Source organism: Sphaerodactylus townsendi, linkage group LG15, assembly GCF_021028975.2.
Source record: "Sphaerodactylus townsendi isolate TG3544 linkage group LG15, MPM_Stown_v2.3, whole genome shotgun sequence".
In the NCBI taxonomy this organism is placed as follows: domain Eukaryota; kingdom Metazoa; phylum Chordata; class Lepidosauria; order Squamata; family Sphaerodactylidae; genus Sphaerodactylus; species Sphaerodactylus townsendi.
Window position 1 is genome coordinate 1,959,712 of NC_059439.1, and position 24,640 is coordinate 1,984,351.

At 48.4% G+C, this 24,640-nt stretch overlaps 1 protein-coding gene across 1 annotated transcript; it reads right to left on the reverse strand.

Annotated features, from left to right (window-relative positions):
- Nucleotides 1-4,206: 4,206 nt before the first annotated feature.
- On the reverse strand, nt 4,207-17,184 carry LOC125444957 (somatotropin-like). Its single transcript, XM_048517744.1, has 5 exons — nt 17,134-17,184; nt 12,320-12,486; nt 10,898-11,014; nt 7,950-8,111; nt 4,207-4,650 (listed from the first exon to the last, which is right to left on the reverse strand). The coding sequence occupies exons 1-5, from the start codon at nt 17,141-17,143 to the stop codon at nt 4,450-4,452; spliced, it is 657 nt and encodes a 218-aa protein (XP_048373701.1). The 5' UTR covers nt 17,144-17,184; the 3' UTR covers nt 4,207-4,449.
- Between the last annotated feature and the right edge of the window lie 7,456 nt (nt 17,185-24,640).

Genomic DNA, 24,640 nt, shown 5'->3' on the forward strand with positions numbered 1-24,640 from the left:
ATGTTTTATTTCTGTATAAGTTAGGAAGGAACAAACTGTATTAGGTAGAAAGTAGGAATTATAGCTATCTTTTGTATTTGCGTCTGCATGGAGCCTCCTTGGCTCAAGGCAGGAATCCACCCCTGCTCCACCTGGGCATGTCCCTTTTCATGTGCTAAAACCATGAATGAACGCCTGACAAAAGGGACCCCGGAAGAAGAGCCTCCATCTGCCTAATCCCACCAGCAGGCAGATAATGGTGCCATCATCATAAAGTTTCGTTTCCTGACCCCAAGCACCCAAGGGACTCTTTTGTGTTTTTCCCGCCTGTGCCTACGTCATCGCCTCGCCCTGCTTCTGCCGGGAAATTCAAGAAGGGACTGCCCTCCGGACTCTAATTGGTTGATGTATTTTGTGAATGAATGGTTGTAGGCTCTCCTGTATTCTCCCGGACTCCAACGGGAGACAGGGTATTTAAGATGTTGTAAAACTGCTAGGCAGTTGCAGTTGCCGTGGTGTGGAGGTGCTGACACGTAGGTCAGCATCTCAATTAACTCATTTCTATTTTACTATACTCACTGTGTTGGGTCCTGTTTCTGTTCCTCTGCGCTGCTGACAGCTAGTTGATCTGGGAGAGTAAAAGCTACCCAGGCAGTGTGGTAACAACCCCTTTGGGGGCCGAACGCACTCTCTTTCACCAGGGGAATTCGTTCAAAGCCGAGAGAAGGAACCATCCGGGGAGAAGAAACCATCATATATTTATATTACAGTTATGAAGTAGCAACAAAAATAATGTTATGGTTAGGGGTCACCACAACATGAGGAACTGTGTTAAAGGGTCGCGGCATTAGGAAGGTTGAGAACCACTGGTTTTTGATGCTGGATACTGGATGCTGGATACTGGATGCCCATATGGATTTATCCTCTCAGCGCTGAGCTTCAGATAACGGTTCCGTCAGGTTTATACTTGTCCTCTTCACTCCACAGTAGCTCGAGGTCCCCCAGATAGGGTTCATCATTTATTATTATTTCCTTCTATTGGATAGAAACTGATAACGTTTGGAAGATCGTCTGAGCAAGAACTTTTTTGCTCTGGAATGCATTCCATTTATCATCATTGAACTTATGAATGAACTCATTTGTGAATGAACTTATCAATTGATTTCTTCTGGCCATTATACTCCAGGGACGGAGTCACCTTATGTTATCACTGGCAGTATTATTTGATTGTGTATTTCTCGTTACTATTGCATAGTAATGCCTTATAAGTGCTTTTGCACTAGACCAGTGGTTCTCAACCGTCTTAATGCCGCGACCCTTTAATACAGTTCCTCATGTTGTGGTGACCCCCAACCATAAAATTATGTGTCTCGGTTCCTAAAAGAAGAAGAAGAAGGGTTTGGATTTATATCCCCCCTTTCTCTCCTGCAGGAGACTCAAAGGGGCTTACAATCTCCTTGCCCTTCCCCCCTCACAACAAACACCCTGTGAGGTGGGTGGGGCTGAGAGAGCTCCGAGAAGCTGTGACTAGCCCAAGGTCACCCAGCTGGTGTGTGTGGGAGTGTACAGGCTAATCTGAATTCCCCAGATAAGCCTCCACAGCTCAGGCGGCAGAGCTGGGAATCAAACCCGGCTCCTCCAGATTAGATACATGAGCTCTTAACCTCCTACGCCACTGCTGCTCCATGTGTTTTCCAATGGTCTTAGGCCAATGTGTTTTCCAATGGTCTTAGGCGACCCCTGTGCGTTTTCCAATGGTTTTAGGCGTTTTCCAATGGTCTTAGGTGACCCCTGTGAAAGGGTCGTTTGACCCCCAAAGGGGTTGCAACCCACAGTTTGAGAACCGCTACACTAGACTTTATAAAGTGATTATTTCATTCACATGTTCATAAATACGGAGTTGCCAGAGCCCAGCGTGTGTCACGTTGCCTTGCCCTCCCTCCCTTTCACATCCTCCTCGCTGTGCTGCCCATAAAAGATATTTGGGTCGAAAACTGGCCCTGGGAATGGAGTAGTCTATAAGGGGCAAGAGATGCACCTACTGGTTGACGTGTCGTGACCCTGCTCTGGGACATACCAAAGGTCCACTCGCTCCATTTAGTCCATGGTCGTATTACCAAAAATGACCCGCAAGATACCTTTGGGATACCCACAAGCAGAACCCACCAGTGTTTGCATGTGGTTCCTAAGGTTGCCAGCTTCAGGTTCGGAAATACCTGGAGATTTTTGGCATCAAATCTGAGGAGGGTGACCTTTGGGAAGGGGAGGGAGGGACTTCACTAAGAAGAAGAAGAAGAAGAGTTTGGATTTATATCCCCCCTTTCTCTCCTGCAGGAGACTCAAAGGGGCTTACAATCTCCTTTGCCTTCACCCCCCCACAACAAACACCCTGTGAGGTAGGTGGGGCTGAGAGAGCTCTGAAGAACTGTGACTAGCCCAAGGTCACCCAGCTGGCGTGTGTGGGAGTGTACAGGCTAATCTGAATTCCCCAGATAAGCCTCCACAACTCAAGTGGCAGAGCTGGGAATCAAACCCGGTTCCTCCAGATCAGAGTGCACCTGCTCTTAGCCACTACGCCACTGCTGCTCCACTAAGATCTGATGCCACAGAGTCCACCTTCCAAATCAGCAGTTTCCTCCAGGTGAACTGATCTATGTCCCCTAGAGATCGGTTGTAATCCCAGGAGATCCCCAGCTACCACCTGGAGGTTGGCAAACCGAGCAGCACCTCATTATTTGAGTCATGTATCTCTAGATCTAGAGGCATCGCTTGGGTTGATCCTCCAACAATCTTTTTGAAAAAGCAATTAAAGCCAGTGGTTCTCACTAGGCATTAGACCAGGGGTCTGCAACTTGTGGCTCTCCAGATGTTCATGGACTACAATTCCCATCAGCCCCTGCCAGCATGGCCAATTGTAGTCCATGAACATCTGCAGAGCCACAGGTTGCAGACCCCTGCATTAGACAATATTATGAAAACTGGGATGGAAGGGAGAACTTTCCTGTGCCAGATGGTGCCGTTCATTCATTAAACCTCCCCCCCATAATAGTTTAATTGGGTTATTGTCAGGGGGATGCTATGTAGGAGATCGAGACACATCCCTAACTCAATGTAACTGCTTGCAATTGTATATCAATTCTGCTACAAGATCTGTGTAACCAGCCTGCTTTATGTTGCCACGGCCATCTGGGGCATTCTTTCCTTGATCTTTCCTTTATGGCTTCACACGCTCTGTAGATAACCAGGCTTCCCCCTGACCCCCTGGTCTCATGAGATATGGTGGTGTTTCCATTCCATGGGGGCAGGATGCCAGGTGGCTCTCCATCACTGTCTGTCGCCAACCTGGGGTGTCTCAGCTTCGCAAACTCTTTCAATGCTTCTTGGGAAAACACAGGGCTGACAACAGGGTTGAGGGGATGGCTAAGACCAGATTCTCCAGGACTGGCTTTGCGGAGCTTTGGTGCTCTGAGCTTATCAATAAATGCTGCAGATCACATCTCAAAAAGGATATTGCCGCATCTCAAAAAGGATATCGAAGAGATAGACAAAGTGCAGAGAAGGGCAACAAGGATGATTGAGGGACTGGAGCACCTTCCCTATGAGGAGAGGCTGCAACGTTTGGGACTCTTCAGTTTGGAGAGGAGACGTCTGAGGGGGGATATGATTGAAGTCTATAAAATTATGCCTGGGGTAGAAAAGGGTGACAGAGAGACATTTTTCTCTCTTTCTCACAAGACTAGAACCAGGGGGCATCCATTGAAAATGTTGGGGGGAAGAATTAAAACTAATAAAAGGAAACACTTCTTCACACAACGTGTGATTGGTGTTTGGAATATGCTGCCACAGGAGGGGGTGATGGCCACTCACCTGGATAGCTTTAAAAGGGGCTTGGACAGATTTGTGGAGGAGAAGTCGATTTATGGCTACCAATCTTGATCCTCTTTGATCTGAGATTGCAAATGCCTGAGCAGACCAGGTGCTCGGGAGCAGCAGCAGCAGCAGAAGGCTATTGCTTTCACCTCCTGCCTGTGAGCTCCCGAAGGCACCTGGTGGGCCACTGCGAGTAGCAGAGAGCTGGACTAGATGGACTCTGGTCTGATCCAGCTGGCTTGTTCTTATGTTCTTATGTTCTTAACACAGAGTCTGTTTATTGGCGTAAGGTTCGAGACCTGACGGTTCTGCCCTTCAGAGTTGCAATGAAGTCACCACCACAGAGGATCAGGCTGACAGTGGGTTTATTCGTCACAAGCACAGTGGTGTTTACCTTTCCAAGAACAAAGGGAGCGTTTTGAGGGCTCTTACAAGCAGCAGAGCTATGAAAGGCAGAGTGCTTCGCTCTCTATTTGGCTCGGGGTTTCCTTACTAGCAGGAGATGGCAGCAGGCGTGGTCTCAGTGGCACGCCAACTTCACCAGGCTTTGGAGGACGGCATGCAAAGTTGGCTGCAGGCAGAGGCACCTGTCGCTCGTCCTCAGAAGGTGCAGTTAATCTCCCCAAAACGCCGGCACTTCATGACTTTCAGGTAGGTCTCCACTTTGTGCAGGTCCTTCTTGAAGCACAACAGAAGGCCGTAGTTTTTCATGAGAGAAGCTTCGTTCTGGGAGCTGGCATCGAACTTGTCGTAGCTGGGCATCAGGAGATGAAGGCCCCGGGGGCTCCCATCCCCCACCTCCTGTGGGGAAATGCTGTGGTAAATTGGGAATGCCCGGAAATTTTGCAAAGCATCCAGGATACAGCAGATTTCGCAATCCCCCTGGTGTCCTCCAGCCCTCTTTCTCTTTTCATTTAGGGCTGCCAATTTCAGAATGGGAGTAGAGGCAGAGGCTGGGGGGTGGGGTCTGGGGTCTGGGGAAGGAAGGGGCCTCAGCAGGATATGAGCGCCCCTTTCACCCCTTTCCTTCCCCTTTTACACTCTGGGTCTTAATACTTATGGAGGCCCTCCGCTCTCTTATCTTGTTTCCTTACAGGGTGGGGTTAGGAAGTTTATGCTGGATGCCAATGCAATTTTGTTAATTTGCTGTTTTAATGGGGTTTTAATGTAATTGTTGTTTTATTGTGCTGTTCACCGCCCAGGGCCCTTCGGGGGAGGGGCGGTATATAAAATTGATTATAAATAAATAAATAAATAAATAAATAAATAAATAAATAAATAAATAAATAAAGCCCACCTTCCAAAGCAGCCAGTAGCTCACAGGGGTCTGCAACCTGTGGCTCTCCAGATGTTCACAGACGACAATTCCCATCAGCCCCTGCCAGCATGGCCAATTGGCTGATGGGAATTGTAGTCCCTTAACATCTGGAGAGCCACAGGTTGCAGCCCCTGCTCCTGGGGATCTGATCCTGTTTGCTGGGAGGTCAGTTTAAACTCCAGGAGATGTCCAGCCGCTGCTTAGAGAACAGCGACACTGCCCCCGTGTGCCAGGTGTTCCCTGCATGCAGGATCACAGCGGTCCCTTGGGTTGTTCCCTTTGCCTCTTGCCTACATAGGGGGTTTCTCTCCACACTGGAGAAGGCCTCCGTGAACGCATTCCACCACCCTACCACGTTTGGAGAAAGACGTGATAGCGGAATCAGAAGTGATTTTATTCCATTTCTGATCTTGCTTTTAAATAAAGATGGAACTGTGTTTTATTTCTGTGTAAGTTAGGTAGGAACAAACTGTATTAGGTAGAAAGTAGGAATTATAGCTACCTTTTGTATTTGTGTCTGCATGGAACCTCCTTGGCTCAAGGCAGGAATCCACCCCTGCTCCACCTGGGCACGTCCCTTTCATTTGTAAAAACCCTGAATGGACGTTGACAGGAAGAAGTGCCTCCATCTGCCTAATCCCATTGACAGGCAGATAAGGGTGCCGCCGTCATTAGGCTTCGTTTCCTGGCCTCAAGCACCCAAAGGACTCTTTTGTGTTTTTCCCGCCTGTGCCTACGTCATCACCTCGCCCTGCTTCTGCTGGGAAATTCAAGAAGGGACTGCCCGTCGGACTTTGATTGGTTCCCATGTATTGTAGCTGTATGATTGGTTGTCATGTATTTTGTGAATGGATGGTTGTAGGCTGTCTTGTATTCTCCTGGACTCCCGACAGGGGAAAGGGTTTTTTAAGATGTTGCAGTTGCCGTGGTGCGGAGGTGCTGACACGTAGGTCAGCATCTCAATAAAACCTTTTATTATTTCGCTATACTCGCTGTGTTGGGTCCCGTTTCTGTTCCCCTGCGCTGCCGAGAGCTGGTTGGTCTGGAGCTATTAAAAGTTACCAGGCAGCGCGGTAACAGACGGATCAGCTATGCCAGTCAAGCCATTTAGATGCTCCTCCCCTACGTATGATTTCATTAGATTTAATACCCTGCCCTCTGCAGCCAAGGCTGGGCTCAGGTATATGTGTATATAACAGACCAGGGCTGCCTTCTTGCTGCTGCTGAACAGCCACAAAAACAAGTGTGGGGCAGTGGCTACATTTTGAGACCCAGATTCGACCGACTTTGCCCTGAAACTCACCAGGGGGTCCTGTTACGCGCCCTCTGTCTAATCTGCCCCTTGGGAGTGTTTCACTGGTCGCCACATCTCAAAAAGGATATTGAAGAGATAGACAAAGTGCAGAGAAGGGCAACGAGGATGATTGAGGGACTGGAGCACCTTCCCTATGAGGAGAGGCTGCAGCGTTTGGGACTCTTTAGTTTGGAGAGGAGACGTCTGAGGGGGGATATGATTGAAGTCTATAAAATTATGCATGGGGTAGAAAATGTTGACAGAGAGAAATTTTTCTCTCTTTCTCACAATACTAGAACCAGGGGGCACACATTGAAAATGCTGGGGGGAAGAATTAGGACTAATAAAAGGAAACACTTCTTCACGCAATGTGTTTGGAATATGCTGCCACAGGAGGTGGTGATGGCCACTAACCTGGATCGCTTTAAAAGGGGCTTGGACAGATTTATGGAGGAGAAGTCGATCTCTGGCTACCAATCTTGATCCTCCTTGATCTGAGGTTGCAAATGCCTGAGCAGACCAGGTGCTCGGGAGCAGCAGCAGCAGCAGAAGGCCATTGCTTTCACCTCATGCCTGTGAGCTCCCAAAGGCACCTGGTGGGCCGCTGTGAGTAGCAGAGAGCTGGACTAGATGGACTCTGGTGTGATCCAGCAGGCTTGTTCTTATGTTCTTATGTTCTTATAAAATGGAAGGTAGGAAAATGATGTTAGTTGGTCCATTGTGGAGAAAGGCCGTGAGGTACATAGTAATTATAGCTGAAGATTGGGGTAGGGTTAGAGTTAGGGCAGATAACAGGTCGATAGTGGGTGAATGGGGAAGAGAGGAGGAAGCAGGGAAGGGGGAGGACCTAGGGGCTGCCACGAGGAGGGAAAGAGGATATAATACGGGGATTGGGGTTCAGGGGAAAGGGAGGTGTCGTCCAGAAGTCCTTGTGGGTTTTTCCTTGTGCAGCTGGGCAACCAGGCTTTAGTTTTCCCAGGTTTGCCGGTAAGTATTATTTCTTATTATTTATTTAACTTGGTATACCGCTCTATCCCCGAAGTAGAAAAGAAAGAAGTAGGCAGGAAGAGGGAGTAGGCAATACAGATTTTCCAGGAAAGGAAAGGAAACAGTGTGTGTGTGGGGGTGGGGGTGGTGGTTGAGATGTTCCCCACAAGTCCCCCACTTGTATTTGACTAAGCAGGGGTCTGCAACCTGTGGCTCTCCAGATGTTCGGGGACTACAATTCCCATCAGCCCCTGCCAGCATGGCCAATTGGCCATGCTGGCAGGGGCTGATGGGAATTGTAGTCCATAAACATCTGGAGAGCCACAGGTTGGAGAGCCACAGGTTGCAGACCCCTGGTCTAAAGTTTAAAAGCCACTGCCTCTTATACTTTTTTTTGTTACAAAGATGACTCCTGATATCTTTCGTTTGCTTTTTGTTTGTTTGTTCATTTTAGTGCCTCTTTGTCTGATATTTTCGGAGCGGGAGGAACACCCTGCTTACCCGTATGAGGATACGGATGCCTTCTTCCAAGTCTTGCAGTTTTTCATAGACTCGGTCCGAAGTTCCGAAGACTAGGTTGTTAGTGAACACCCGGCTTAAGAAGCGCACTGGGCTGAGCCACGACTGAATGAGGGTGAGTGAAAACCTGAGCAGCTCCGTGTCCTGTGACGAAGGACAAAGAAAGAGGCAAAAGTTAGCAAGAGCTGCAATCGCAGTCGCGTTGGTGGATTCCGCACAGCAAATGTATAACGGGTTGCAGTCATTATAATAGAAACTGTTTCCTTTCCTCCCGTTCGTAGGCGTGCCATGCAGGCAGCGATTGGAGCACGGGGAAACAGTTTGGGTTGCTTTTGTGCCTTTGCATCGAGACGCTTCTCTCTTTTAAAAAAATCTCTTGCAGCACATGTGTAGCTGCGCAGGCATGCAGGAATGAGCCCCTCAGCCAGGCCTGTTGTCCCACAATCCGATCAGCTGCACCTGCATAGCAGCGCATGTGCAACATGCTAAAGAAAAGAAAAAAGAAAAAGGCACCTCCCTGCAACAACAGTAGGGCAATCATGAACACGTTGCTGTAGATTGGTCAGACTTGCTGCTAAGGGGAAAAAGCATGCTTGGGGGACTTTGCAGCCTTGAGCCCTCAGAGAATCTGTTCACAGCCTACTTGGCAGGGGTGGGATCCAGCAGGTTCTCACAGGTTCCCGAGAGTAGGTTACTAATTATTTGTGTGTGCCGAGAGGGAGTTACTAATTGGTGATTTCGCCACGTGATTTTTGCCTTAGTTGCGCCCCTCCTCTCAGCAGTAGCGCGCAGAACTTGAAGCAGTCTAGCAGGAGGTGCACCGGTGTGCGTGGCAGCCTGCGCCTGCATGTATTCGTTTCCCGCGCAAGGACCGGCGCAGCGGCTGCGTCCTTGCCACAGCCCCGCCCAGGAATGCCCCGCCCCCGGAATGCCAGACCATGCCCCGTCGTGCCCCGCCCAGTCCCATTGGTGCTATGCCACAGTTTGAATCCCACCACCATGGGAACCTGTTACTAAAATTTTTAGATCCCACCACTGGTTCCATGGTTCCACAACTCTGAAATTAATTTTCCACAGCGACTTGCCAAAGCCCTAATCTGTGCATTTTCTGAAATTAGAAATGAGAACACAATTAGACGATTGTGTTGAAACGATTACTTTGTGGCCCAAAACAGTATGTAATAATTAGGACACTGTTACCAACCTTGCGCTCTTTGGATGGGGGTGGGGTGGGGGTGGGGGTGGGGGTGGGGGGAGCCAGCTGCATACTGACCATGACCAATTGGCCATGCTGGCAGGGGCTGATGGGAATTGTAGTCCATGAGTATCTGGAGAGCCACAGGTTGCAGACCCCTGCTTTAGACTGTGCAATATGTACTCAAAAGGAGACCGCAAGACCAGTACTCTGGTGAAAAGGAGAACTTCTCCAAATTCACGTGTACGTGGAAGTCCATACTATTGTGTGGCATGGTGTGAAAAGCAGTAACCATCTTTTGTATACATTCAAATGCACAAAGGTGTCTTGCACATGGCCAGACCTGGGGCAGCTAGACTGGCATAATCTACTGTGACTGGGGGCTGCTTCTCTATGGCCCCTTCCGCACATGCAAAATAATGCGTTTTCAAACCACTTTAACAACTGTTTGCAAGTGGATTTTGCCATTCCGCACAGCTTCAAAGAGCACTCAAAGCAGTTTGAAAGTGCATTATTCTGCATGTGCGGAATGAGCCATAGTAGCTTGGGCCGAGCTCCTATCTACTCAGTGCCTGGCATTTTCTGCCTGCAAAGTCTATGTTCAGCCACTATCATTGACCCTTTCAAACACTTCTGAAGATGCTGCCTGGTACCTCTTTGGGGCAGCAGCAATCTGGCTTAAACCTACAACTCCAGCCCTCCAGCCGGCTGAGTGCACCCGGCCGAACCCAAGTAAACGCCCTGCTTTACACACGGAGGGAAACCAGGTGCGTTGCTAAAGAGAAGTGAAACTTCTACAAACAACCGCAGCCTTTCTTCAGTAGGCCCTAAAGCACAGGTGTCAAACTCGCGCCCCTCCAGATGTTCCAAATCCAAATCCAAAACCTTTATTAGGCATAAAACTGGTGTGTGTCAAGAATTCCAAATACAATAAGAAGATCATTATTGCACAACTTGCAGAACACAGAGTAAAAATATAGCAACAGCTTCAGAGATTTCAACATGAGAGTTATTTAGAAGCTTAGCCATTTTTATCTTGTCAGAAAGGAGCATAAATCCTGTTGGTAGTACAGTTCTCAAATCAGTTCTGATGTTGTTGTATTTTGAACAGTGAAGCAGAATATGAGAAAGTGTATCAGTTGAATCAGGACAAAATCGACAGCAACGCTCATTTTGTGGAATACTAGAGAAGCGACCTTGAAGATGTACTGACGGAAAAGAGTTACACCTTGCTCTAGTCATGACCCATCTGCAATTGTAATTAACAAGTTGTTCCAGGTATATAGCGGGGCTAGATTTCTGAGGGATAATCCCAAAGAATATTGGAGAGCAAGAGCTTTGTGCTTTGCTCAGGAGAAATGGATATTCTTGATCAAATAATCTAGTCTTTAAGCGATAGTAAACCCTCCAGATGTTATAAACTACAGTCGTCCATGAACATCTGGAGGGCTGCGAGTTTGACACCTGTGCCCTAAAGCTGTGATTAGGCAGCTACTAGTAAGCAAATGGTTATGATAACGCACCTGCCTGGATGGAGGAGGGGGGTGCCGGAGGAAAAAACGGGGAAGTGTTAATGTGGCTGGAGATTGTTTTTGCAGGAGGTGAGGGCAGGGGACACACAAATACTGCCCGTCTGTTCTTTTGTGCCCCCTGCAGCGTGGGATCCTTCTGGGGCTTCCTACAACAAGATGTCATGTTTCAAAAACCAGGACCACTCCTCCGTGTGAAGGCCTACCGACTTCTGCTGGGCGTCATCCTTCCCTGTGGGTGCCGGGATGGTTTCAGAGTAGCAGGTGGCCGACTGGGAGTTCTTGTTGGAGTTCCGCTGGTCTTCTGGGATGTAGGACCTCTCCTGTAAACATTCCACAAATGTTCCTGTAAACATTCCACAAATGTGTAGGAGCAGCAGTGGCATAGGAGGTTAAGACCTCGTGTATCTAATCTGGAGGAACCGGGTTTGATTCCCCGCCTGAGCTGTGGAGGCTTATCTGGGGAATTCAGATTAGCCTGTGCACTCCCACACGCCAGCTGGGTGACCTTGGGCTAGTCACAGCTTCTCAGAGCTCTCTCAGCCCCACCCACCTCCCAGGGTGTTTGTTGTGAGGGGGGAAGGGCAAGGAGATTGTCAGCCCCTTTGAGTCTCCTGCAGGAGAGAAAGGAGGGATATAAATCCAAACTCTTCTTCTTCTTCTTCTTAAGAAGAAGGTGGCCCTTGACGGGACTCTCGGGAGCGGAGGAGCAGGAAAAGGAGGCAGGGCTGAGGGGGATAAAGTCGCAGCCCTCACAAAGTGAGGCAGGAAACAGCCCTTGGGGAAGTTCTCTTTCACAATCCCCACTGGAACGAGCAGCCGCAGCAGCGCAAGAGGCTGGCAACGGTGCCACGCAGGGAAGGAGAACTTCCCTTTGGATCGTGCCCCTCCGAATTGTGGCATGTCTCGCTGCCCCCACCTTTAATGGCTTCTACAGTCTGCCGCCGGATCTGGTTCCTTGGGGGCCCTTAGGTGCCCGGGTGGCTCTAACAAGGCCAGGGGTCTGCAACCTGCGGCTCTCCAGATGTTCATGGACTACAAATCCCATCACCCCCTGCCAGCATGGCCAATTGGCCATGCTGGCAGGGGCTGATGGGAATTGTAGTCCATGAACATATGGAGTGCCAATTGGCCATGCTGGCAGGGGCTGATGGGAATTGTAGTCCATGAACATATGGAGTGTCAATTATTATAAACTACAGTAGTCCATGGACATCTGGAGTGTCATGAACATCTGGAGATCCAATTGTTATAAACTACAGTAGTCCATGAACATCTGGAGTGCCAATTGGCCATGCTGGCAGGGGCTGATGGGATTTGTAGTCCATGAACATCTGGAGAGCCGCAGGTTGCAGACCCCTGAACTAGGCAGAAAGATAGGATGTCAGCGCTGAAAAATAAACAAATAGCATCACCTCGCCTTCAAAGGCAGATGCTTGGCATGACAGATGCACTCTGCACATGCTGCGAGGCATTTGCTGTTGCATTCCTTTCCTCCAGCTAGCTTACATGTGGAAGCGCCCATGCAGTGAGTGGGAACTTCAGGGACTAGGATGGGGTGGGGGGAAGGCGGTTAGCAACGCCTGCCTTTATGGCAGCTCCCCAGGCTGCGTGGCCCCAGTACTCACAAACTCTTTGTAAGTGTCAGCAGCCAGCAAGTGCAGGTGCTGAGCCCGCAGGACTGCGTTGGCAAAGAGGTTGGAGAGAGGCATGGAGTGGAAGGCGACAGCTCCCTCCGGCCATCGCAGGGCCACGATCACCAAGGCAAGGACCAACGGGAGAGGAGGCCTGAGTCCTGCAAAAAATGAGAAAGGGGGCTGATTGTGGCGGGTTTCCCGGGCCGCGCGGCTGGTCTGGTGGGCTGAGCTGATTTCGATCCCTGCAGAGTCTTCTGCACCGCCTCGGCTCCTCAGAAACCTGTGGAAAATGTGCGCCACCAAACCAAAGCAGCTACATTCCACCAAAGCTCCTCGGAAGACTGAGGATGCTTTACAAGCAGATACATTTTGCTGAAGCTGAGCAGCTGGACAGACCCGTCCTCAAAAGGAGCCACTATCGTTCCAGAGGATTCAGCTAATTTTTTCTCAGTCTGATTTGCTGTGTTGTTTGGATTTAAAGTCTCGCAGCCTGTCTTTGGAAGGCCTCGGTCCCTTTGCAAATCATTCGCTGTTGTTGAACCCCAGCTGTTGTCTTGCCTAGAAAGAATATTTCTAAGCAGAGGTGGGATCCAGCAGGAGGAGCAGTGGCATAGGAGGTTAAGAGCTCGTGTATCTAATCTGGAGGAACCGGGTTTGATTCCCCGCTCTGCCGCCTGAGCTGTGGAGGCTTCTCTGGGGAATTCAGATTAGCCTGTGCACTCCCACACATGTCAGCTGGGTGACCTTGGGCTAGTCACAGCTTCTCAGAGCTCTCTCAGCCCCTACCTCCCAGGGTGTGTGTTGTGAGGGGGGAAGGGCAAGGAGATTGTCAGCCCCTTTGAGTCTCCTGCAGGAGAGAAAGGGGGGATATAAATCCAAACTCTTCCTCTTCTTCTTCTTCTCACCAGTTCCCGAGAGTGGGTTACTAATTATTTGTGTGTGCCGAGAGGGGGTTACTAATTGGGTCTGCTTTTCCGTTAGAAATTCCATTAGGTCCAAAAATCATCAAGTCCTGTTGTTTCCTATGTGGCTGGTTAGTGAAGGTAGAAAACAGGATAATTCTCCCTATTGGGCTGTTTTAAAAACATGTTTCAGAAATATGGTAAAGTTCCTTGTTTAAGGAAAGTCTCCTTCTTTTGATTTCTAGAAACAAAATGAAGTATTTGAAAGTATTAAGTATTCGACAGGCAGTCAATGAGAGGAGAAGTAGTTGTTTCTGTTGGCAGCAGACGATAGGACTTGCTATAAGGAGCAGCAGTGGCGTAGGAGGTTAAGAGCTCATGTATCTAATCTGGAGGAACCGGGTTTGATTCCCAGCTCTGCCGCCTGAGCTCTGGAGGCTTATCTGGGGAATTCAGATTAGCCTGTGCACTCCCACACACGCCAGCTGGGTGACCTTGGGCTAGTCACAGCTTCTCAGAGCTCTCTCAGCCCCACCTAACTCACAGGGTGTTTGTTGTGAGGGGGGGAGGGCAAGGAGATTGTAAGCCCCTTTGAGTCTCCTGCAGGAGAGAAAGGGGGGATATAAATCCAAACTCTTCTTCTTCTTCTTCTAAATTATGGACAGAAGGTTACCAGCTGGAAATTAGGAACTTGTTTTTTACAGTAAGAGTTTTTTACAGTAACAGAGAAATTATTAATGTCCGGCCCCCGGAATGCCTGGCCACGCCCCCGTCGTGCCCCGCCCAGCTCCATTGGCTCTACACCATTGTTTGCATCCCACCACCATGGGAACCTGTTACTAAAATGTTTGGATCCCACCACTGTTTCTAAGTACTCTTAGAATTCTAAACAGTGCAGTCCTAAACAGACCTATACTTTGGAAAGGTGCAACTCTCTTTAGAATGGCAGTGGAAGTTGCCTTTAGTGGTGTAGCGCCCTTGGGGTGGGGGGGCGGGGTGTGGTGTGGTGGGGGCGTTCTGGGGTGGGACAAGGGTGGGCGCTGCCGCGGCACGCCCCCATCGCACCCCTGAACCCACCCCATAAAAAATCTATAGCATAGGTGTCAAACTCGCGGCCCACCAGATGTTATAGACTACAGTTACCATCATCCCCTGCCAGCATCATGCTGGCAGGGGATGATGGGAGCTGTAGTCCATAACATCTGGAGGGGCGCAAGTTTGACACCTGTGATCTGTAGCTACTTCACTGACCCTATCATATCATTTTTCTTGCTCTTGCTATGGACATAACCAACAGAAGCTTTTTAAAATTGACTTTAACCTCTGTGGCAAACCTGAGCTCCTTCTGAGCTTTACCTTCTCCGGGAGTCTGCAACCTGTGGCTCTCCAGATGTTCATGGACTACAATTCCCAATTGGCCATGCTGGCAGGGGCTGATGGGAATTGTAGTCCATGAACATCTGGAGAGCCACGGGTTGCGGACCCCTGACCTTCTCTGACTTTTTCCCTACACATCCTGGCTATTTGTTTGAATTCCTCTTTGGTGATTTCCCCCTTTTCCCATTTCTTGTACATGTCCCTTTTAAATCTCAGCTCAGTTGAAAGTTCTTTAAAGATCCATCTTGGTTTCCTGAGACACCTCCCCTTTTCCTCCTCATTGGGACTGTTTGAAATTGGACCTTCAAGATCTCACTTTTAAGAAACTCCCATCCATCATGCACTCCCTCCTCTTTTAGTATTCTTAACCATAGGATCACACCCAGTAGTTTCCTACGTTTACTTAAATCAGCTTTCTTAAACTCTGGCATGCGTGTCTGACTGCATATGAACACATCACCTTCCATGAACTAGTCTTGGGTGGATTTAATGGAGGTTCCTGTTCATAGGAGGAAAGAGGCTTGGGTGAGATTCGAGATGGACCCCTCAATTAATCTCCTTTTCCTGACGATTTTGCAGGTGCAGAGACAGAAGAATTCAACCACCTCTTGGAAGTATACCCTGTATCTGATGCACACTTGGTTTGGGCTGGTAGGTTTGGAGTTGCCCTTCCCAGATTAATTGTTCTAGAACAGGGGTTTGCAACCTGTGGCTCTCCAGATGTTCTTGGACTACAATTGGCCATGCTGGCAGGGGCTGATGGGATTTGTAGTCCATGAACATCTGGAGAGCCGCAGGTTGCAGACCCCTATTATAAAATGTTTATTTATTTTAAACTGTCAAGACCTGAGATTGGTATAAGAATCTCAGGTCTTGACAGTTTAAAATAAATAAACATTTTATAATAGGGGTCTGCAACCTGCGGCTCTCCAGATGTTCATGGACTACAAAGCTGGGCTTTACCAAGACTCCTTCTGCACACTGTACGAGAGAGCTGTGCACCCCCTTGGCGTGTGCCCTGAGCCACTCAACTCCTTGCTGCTGCCTGCTGCGCAAAGCAGGTGTCACAGGCAATCGCCAGCATGCGTAGCCAGCTGTCAGGGAATCTCTAGAGAAGGCCAGTTCTGAGTTTTGGAGGCCTGAAAATGACACCCCCCCGCCCGCACTGGCCCTGCTAAGCACATTGTAGCCTGCCCTCCCTCCATCCTACTTCTCAGCCCCGCCCTGCTGGCAGTGGTAGTTATAACCCGTTCCCAGCAAGGAAGCTGGATGACCGCTTGAAGCAGAGGAAAGAGGGCGGGGTCGGGGGAAGGCGATTGATGCTGCTTCTCGTTCATGGCTGCCATCACTGCACATCAACCCCAAAAAACTCCCAAGGGGCCCAACTGCCCTTCGAGACCTGATCTGGCCACCCGCTGTGCTCAGTGGCTGCTGCTGCAGCTGCTCCCGCTGAGAACCTTGGATGCTGGCAGTGGTCCAGAGGTGCCAGTGGTTGATGCCATCCAGAGGTGGGATCCAGCAGGTTCTCACAGGTTCCCGAGAGTAGGTTACTAATGATTTGTGTGTGCCGAGAGGGGGTGACTAATGGGTGATTTTGCCACGTGATTTTTTGCCTTAGTTACGCCCCTCCTCTCAGCAGTAGCGCGCAGAACGTGAAGCAGTCTAGCAGGAGGCGCACTGGCGTGCGTGGCAGCCTGCGCCTGCGTGCATTCGTTTCCCGCCCAAGGACCTGCGCAGCGGCTGTCCTTGCCACAGCCCCGCCCAGGAATGCCACGCCCCCTGAATGCCCAACCACGCCCCCATCGTGCCCCGCCCAGCCCCATTGGCGCTACGCCACAGTTTGAATCCCACCACCATGGAAACCTGTTACTAAAATTTTTGGATCCCACCACTGATGCCATCTCTGTTTCCACCTATACATGCCGTCAAAATCACTTCTTGGTGGTGCCCCAACCCGAGAGTGTGGCTCTTTAAGGCAAAGCGGCAGTTTTAACAGTGGAGGTTTTCCTTCGCAACTGCAGACTTGCTGATCTGGGAGATAAAAAGTATATTAAGATCCTCACGGAACTGCTTATAGTGAACAGCTCCATGTCGGAGCTGTGAATATGAAGAAATATTTGGGAAGGCTCAGGATTTCCAAACCTGACCTTTCCAAGCCAGGTAGTTGAGCTGATTTCCTACCTGAAATGGCCACATTTCTCTGCCCAGTCCGCCTCTTCCCTGGTGGATCTGGCTCTCGCTGTTTTGCAAGGCACCGGACACATACTAGGAGTACAAATCAGCTGACCACCGGGACCCAAGAATAAAAATCCAAACCAATCCTGCACTCAGTTCACAAATTTTGTCTTCACTCAGATCATCAACTTGGTAACATACAAAACCGCCTGACCTTGGATAGCTGCATAAAACCAAGAAATGTAACAAGGAAGCCTTTTCCCACCATGAAAGCGCAGCCATGGATAAAGCTGTACCAGTGAATTTCTGCCTGCCACATGGCCATTAAAAACCCAGCGCATAAAAGCATACCTGCAGCCATGTCCTGTTGCCAAGTCGCACGGGTGTTTGAAAACAAAGTGTTCCTTTTTCCGTCTGTACTTTCTGCTGCCCCCATATGCTGTTTTTATACACTGGGGGTGACGGAGCCCCAATGCATTAATGCATCCATGTGCAAGGGGGTGGGTTTATCCTGTTGATAAATATATGTACAGGTCGTCTGTGCTGATTGCTCCACATGACGATTGTAGTGCCAGTTTGTTACCTTCTTCTGTGCACTCCCATCCGTGCATGTGACCTGAAGGAAACCGTTGGAAAGTTCTGGCAGACTCCCGTCTTGGCGGTGGTTTTGGTGGGCCTCTAGAAAGGAGCTCAGCTTTTTCCTTATAAACTTCCCCCACCCCAATATCACCTGGGACCTGAAGCTGGGGAGCAAGACAGGCAGGAGTAAGCAGGAGTTTAAAAAAACTGAGGAAGATCAAGGGGTGTGATAGCCAGCATGGTACAATGGTGAAGGGCAGAGGTGGGATCCAGCAGGTTCTCACAGGTCCCCAAGAGTAGGTTACTAATTATTTGTATGCGCCAAGAGGGGTTTACTAATGGGTGATTTTGCCACGTGATTTTTGCCTTAGTTACGCCCCTCCTCTCAGCAGTAGCGCGCAGAACTTGAAGCAGTCTAGCAGGGGGTACATCGGCGTGGGTGGCAGCCTGCGCCTGCGTGCATTCGTTTCCCACCCAAGGACCAGCGCAGCGGCTGCATCCTTGCCACAGCCCCGCCCAGGAATGCCCCATCCCCAGAATGCCCGGCCATGCCCCGTTGTGCCCCGCCTAGCCCCATTGATGCTACACCACAGTTTGAATCCCACCACCATGGGAACCTGTTACTAAAATTTTTGGATCCCACCACTGTCTACACCGGTTACATTTGCCCTGCATGGAGTCCACCACTGACCTCCAAGAGAGTGTTCTTAAATATGCCAGCTGTGTGCCAGGCCAGTTGGCAAAGAGGCCAAGAGAGGTGGTTCCATGGTTGTACAACTCTGAAATTCATTTTCCGCAGCGACTTGCCAAAGCCCTAACCTGTGCATTTCCTGAAATTGGAAATGAGAAAACAATTAGACAATTATGTTGAAACGATCACTTTGTGACCCAATACATCATATAATAATTAGGACATTGTGACCAACCTTGGGGGTGGGGTGGGGGTGGGGGGATTTAGCAATTTTCAAAAATCCCTGGTTGAAGGAAATAAAACGAGGCAAACGCGTTTTGGGATGGGACCTGTGCAAACTCCCCCCCCCGCCTCCAACGGTTTGTATTGTGCTCTACACCCAGAGGTGGGATCCAGCAGGTTCTCACAGGTTCCCGAGGGTGGGTTACTCATTATTGGTGTGTGCCGAGAGGGGGTGACTAATTGGTGATTTTGCCACGTGATTTTTGCCTTAGTTACGCCCCTCCTCTCAGCAGTAGCGCGCAGAACTTGAAGCAGTCTAGCAGGAGGTGCACCGGTGTGCGTGGCAGCCTGCGCCTGAGTTCATTTGTTTCCCGCCCAAGGACCGGCGCAGCGGCTGCGTCCTTGCCAGAGCCACGCCCAGGAATGCCCTGCCCCCGGAATGCCCGGCCACGCCCCCATCATGCCCCGCCCAGCCCCATTGGCGCTACGCCACAGTTTGAATCCCACCACCATGGGAACCTGTTACTAAAATTTTTGGATCCCACCACTGGTTAAGGGGTTGGACTAGGATCTGGAAAATGCAGGTTCGAATCTCCACTCTGCCATGGAAGCCTGCAGGATGACCTAGGGCCGGTCACACTATCTCAGCCGTGACCCCTGGCAAGTATTTGGATGGCAGACCACCAGGGTATACGAGGAACAAGACACAGAGGCAAACGACAGCAAACCACCTCCTCATGTCTCTTTGAAAATCTTCTCCCTTTTTCTCTTTCCCTTTCCCCCCCTCTTTCTTCTTTTCCATTGACTCTCAAAGAACATTGATTGTTTGAAATACTTAATTTAAAAACGGGCAATGTCCCATGTGCCTTAAAAAAATCTTTCATTTCTCCTCGCACCATAACGAAGCTCAATAAAACGTAAAAAAAGAAAAGAAAAGAAAGAAACTCCTATGGGATCACCATCACTCAGCTGTTTCTCGATGGCAAAAAAACCAACAGGAGTGCAACAGAAGTAAGAAGTGGTATTTATTATAAAGTAGACTTAGTTCAAACAGAAAGATGGAAATATTTGGAGAAAACTGGGAGAAAAATATTTAGATCAGCAAAAAATATATATATTTCTTTAGGCAGCAAGATTTTATAGGTTGCAGGACCTCCTGGTAACCAAAGAGACTCTGGAGTATGGTGTAGTCATTAAGAGCCATGTACACCAGCCTGGAAAGCTGCGTTTGATCCCCCCTCCTCCTCATGAGTAGCAAATGTTCCTTCCACATTACTGGGGTTAGGGGTGTGGTGTCCCCCATGATCTGGAAGAGTGGCTAATTTTTTTTTTTCACAAGGTGGTTGCTACTGGGTGGAAACGAGGGGGGTGCAGTTTTTCTGGTGGTCTGTGTGCAGCAGCAGGGGCTATTCGGCTTCTCTGGGCCTGCTCAGGAGGTGGTGAACGGTGGCATTGGCAGCGGTGGCCCCTTGATAGCAGCAGACACGGAGGGCTTTATATTACATTGCCCCCCCCCCCTTGGCCTGCTTTGGGGGGTGCTGATGTTGGGGAGTGCGGTCTGGCGCTGACCTGTTATAAACTGAAACCGTGATGTGGAAAGTTGCGATGTGGAAGGGACAATTGTCAACCAGTTTTACTTCCCCCCCATATGTTTTGGAGCGTCAGTTATGATGCTTTTCCATTTACTCCAACTCAGACCAAGATTTCCCATTGATTTACACTCCGTCAATGTTGCAATGCCTTTCAAACTCTGCAGTGCACACAACTCTTTTGTAATTCTGAAGTTGAAATCTATCCCCTTGATAAATATTAGTAGCTGAATAGTGTCTATAATCTCATTGGTCTCATCTGATGCCAAAGAAGAAGAAAAATCAAAACTTTTGGCCTGAATAATCAGTGACATATGTAGCTCTTCTCCTAGTTCTTCAGCAAGTTCCACGTTCTTAATGCTGGTTCTTTACTCTAGCGCAGGGGTAGGGAACCTGCGGCTCTCCAGATGTTCAGGAACTACAATTCCCATCAGCCCCTACCAGCATGGCCAATTGGCCATGCTGACAGAGGCTGATGGGAATTGTAGTTCCTGAACATCTGAGAGCCGCAGGTTCCCTACCCCTGCAAGTTCTAGCTAAACTCCTGCTGCTGGTTCAAGTTCTCAATGCTGGCCTTCAGTGCTGGCTCAAGCTCCTCAGGGTTGGCTCCAGCTGCTGCTTTGGCCCTCACTCTCCATATGCTGGTATAGGAATCCCTGCCTTCTCCAGAAGTATCTGCAGATTTAGAGTAACGTGATAAAGTCCCCTGCTCTCTTATAACTCCCTGCTTAGTCATCCCACCTCCATCTTCTCCTCCCCTGTTTATATCCTAGGAACTGTGTGTATGTGCCTTTGGACTTCTTACTGTGTGATTGTTTTGCAACCAAAATTTATATAAAAAATATTTAAAAGTGCAATTTTGTCTTTTGTACAGTGAATTCTCTGCAGATACTTTGTGGTACCAAGCCGCTTCTGGTATACATATGTCTTAAAAAAGATCCCTACCCAGCCTTAGTTCTCGTGCATTGCTGGCCGAAAGTGCTATTTTCCCCATTGCTTCTTAAAATAGTTGTGTGCTGTTACACTCTTAGCAGCTGGTGGAGATTCCTTAAAAATAAGTTCACAACCTGTGAAAGCTGGGGAACAGATTGCCGGGTGATTGTAAATGCAGATAAACAGACACAACTGATACCTTATCAGGGCACATTTTCTCCATTATTTTAACATGCACTTCTTAACAAATGCACCATTCACGAATAGTCTGCCATTCAGCAACAGATCTAGTAGCATGATAGCTGACCCTTATAGTGGACTGGTCTCCTCGATGGGTTTTTTAAACCTATTTTGCTGCAAAACCAATGCTTTTTTAAAAAAGAGACTGTCAGCCCCTGTTGGGAGGGTATGAATCCACTAATGGGAGTGGGGTGTGGCTGCTCTGGCCGATTTGCCCTCCCCACGGCACTTGCGCAGTGGGGCATGGCTGGGGAAGGATTGTTACAACTGTGTCTGTGCTAACCCGGAGAGGGGCCGTTAGACTTGCCAACTGTGGCTGGGAAAATTTCCGGAGGTTTGTGGTGGTGTCTGTAGAGCAGGGGTCTGCAACCTGCGTTTCCTTAGAATGTTCATGGGACTACAATCCTGCCACTCAGCTCCCTGGCACAGCATGGGCCAATTAGTAAAATGGGAATTGTAGTCCGTGAACATCTGGAGAGCCGCAGGTTGCAGACCCCCTGCTGTAGAGCCTGCAGAGAGGGGAGTTTAGGGAGAAATTTTACCTAGAACCTAGGCCATTTTCTCCAAAGGGACTGGTTTCCGTAGTCTGTAATTCTGGGGGAACTTTTGGGCCCACCTGGAGATCGGCAACCTTACAGCGCAGCCCGTGGCTCATGCATTCTTGACACCTTGACAGCACCCACAGGGGCTTATTAACACATTCAGAGGGATGGAGGTCGGTGACATTTCGGGGAAAGGTTGGGTGTCACCCTATTAATAAGCAGAGTTTGGAGGATGTGAATTGCCGGCCTCTTCTCAGAAGCCCCCTCTGGGCTTTCACTCAGATAGGCAGAGCTGCACCATCATCTAAAGGTCACCTCCCAGGAATGACATGTTTGTGTGTGTGTGTGGGAGGGCGGAGCCAAGGTCTCTGTGTGGACTGGGGTGTCCCACTAACCAAAGAGGCAAACAATAAGACCTGGGGTGTGTTTTTCTCCTGTGTTAACTCTGACTTGTTTCTAGGGCCATTAACATTTGCTGGATGACACCGATACTGTCCTGACATTCCAGCCACTCCAGAAGAGCAAATGAAATGAGAGGGCAGGAGATCTATGAGTCAACATTTTTTTAAAAAAGCAGAGAGCTGGCAACAGCCCTAACCAGGGGAGAGCAAATGGGGCTAGATGTCATATTGAGATGCCATACAATGGAAATAATATTTTACTACGCTCGTAGTAAGTGTAAAGGTTGTAAGCGTTTTACATATGTACAAGGAGAGGCACAAAGCAAAACTATCATCTGACTAAAACACACTGTGTGATATTTTCCAATTACATTACGTTCGTGGTTGTAATCCAGGAAGCTCACGAGCAATTTTGTTGGGATTTGCAAGTCTGTCTGTCACAATTCAGACATGAAGGGGTTAACTATGTGCAATGCTAATTATTATTATTATTATTATTATTATTATTATTATTATTATTATTATTATTATTATTATTATTATTATTATTATTATTCATATTACAGCACAGCACAAGTGTCTGGAATTCAACTTCTTTGGAAATACTCGAGTCCCTTCCCAAGGACCTAGGGATAGGAGGTATTTCCATTCTAGAATATGTGCAGTTCCTAGAAGTACTGCTTTCTGCAGCATGTGGACTGATGTTCTGTCCAAGTTTAGGCTTTCCAGATGTTTTTCAAGATTTCTTGGGATTCCTCCTAGAGCAATCACACTACTAGTGGGATTACTGTTGTTCTTTTGCCACAATCGCTCAATTTCCACCTAGGTGGTCCTTGTATTTTGTGATCTTTTCCAGCCTTTGTCCTCTACCCTGCTGTCAAATTATTATTATTATTATTATTATTATTATTATTATTATTATTATTATTATTATTATTATTATTATTATTATTATTATTATTATTATTATTAAACCACCCTCCCCCGGAGGGCTCAGTTTTAGTTAGTTACTGAGGTCAGAGTTTTATGACCAGTTCATTGATTAAGCCAACCCCGGCATTGCCTATGTGAGACAAGTCACGCAAGTCAGAGGTTATAAAGTTAAGTATGTTTAATGTCTTGTTGAACCCATTTCATCGTCGGAATTATTATGTTGTGGAGCTTGTTGCATACGTGGTCCTAGCAGCATTCTCTCCTGACATTTTTCCTGTACCAGGAGAGAATGCTGCTAGAACACGGCCATACAGCCCGGAAACCACACAGCACCCCATTAAGCATGTTTCTTTGTCTCACTTCACTTGGAACAGATATCTCACACAATGTTGAGATCACCACAAGAGGTGAATCTCTGCCTTGCTAGATAGGCACCGTGTGGGATCACAATACTAGAACCAGGGGGCATCCAGTGAAAATGCTGGGGGGAAGAATTAGGACTAATAAAAGGAAACACTGTGTGATTGATGTTTGGAATATGCTGCCACAGGAGGTGGTGATGGCCACTAACCTGAAGAGCTTTCAAAGGGGCTTGGACAGATTTATGGAGGAAGAGAAGTTGATCTGTGGCTACCAATCTTGATCCTCTTTGATCTGAGATTGAAAATGCATTAACTGACCAGGCAATCGAGAGCAGCAGCAGCAGAAGGCCATTGCTTTCACATCCTGCAGGTGAGCTCCCAAAGGCACCTGGTGGGCCACTGCGAGTAGCAGAGAGCTGGACTAGATGGACTCTGGTCTGATCCAGCTGGCTTGTTCTTATGTTCTTATGTTCCTACGCAATGTAACCAAGTTAGTGCAAGGATAGAAAGTTATTCTTTATTTTCCTCATGTAAACCCTCCCTAATAGTAAGTAAACTCTTTTATTTAAAAAAACAGCAATTGTCGCATGGTCTCTTATTCCGCCCTCTGCTAAATATCTAGTTTAATAATCCAACAAATTTGAACCATTTTAATTCTATTTGGGGTTCCTCCCATAGTGAGCCTCTAAACTGAAGCTGATTTAGGCTAGGTTGCCGCACCCGTCCCGTCCCCCCGCCATGCCATTTTTCTGATCTAAGTCCCCACCCAGGTTACTATTCATCCCATAGGGGGAAATGTATGCGTATCCTTGAATTTCCCTTGCAGGAGGACTGACCGGGACTGTGAAAAGGGTGGATGGGTGAAGGAGTTAAGAACCTCTCAATGTAAATCTTACAACTTCAATCAGAAGCAAACATGATGCCAATCACAGATCTTTATCAGTCTGAAAGGTAAACTGTGAGTGGATATACCTGTATTTCAAATTGGGAGCCACCGGGGAAGGGAACATGGGATTTAACCAGAGGTGGGATCCAACCAGTTCTCTCCGCTTCTCTAGAAGTGGTTACTAATTTTTCCTGAGTGCCGAGAAGGTGTTACTAAAGCAATCTCCCTGCCCAATAGGGACTGGAGGTGCGTGTGTGCGGCGGCGCCACTATTTGAATCCCACCGCCATTGGAACTTGTTATTAAAATTTTTGGATCCCACCACTGGATTTAACCTGCTAATCAAAACCAGACTCCCTGCACTATTATCAGTGTCCTAAAGGGGGAAAAAAGAGCGTTAAAAAGATGCATCTATTCACACTGATATACTAGCACAGGGAGCCAAGGGTTGAACGGTTAAATATTTTTCCCTGTCTGTGAA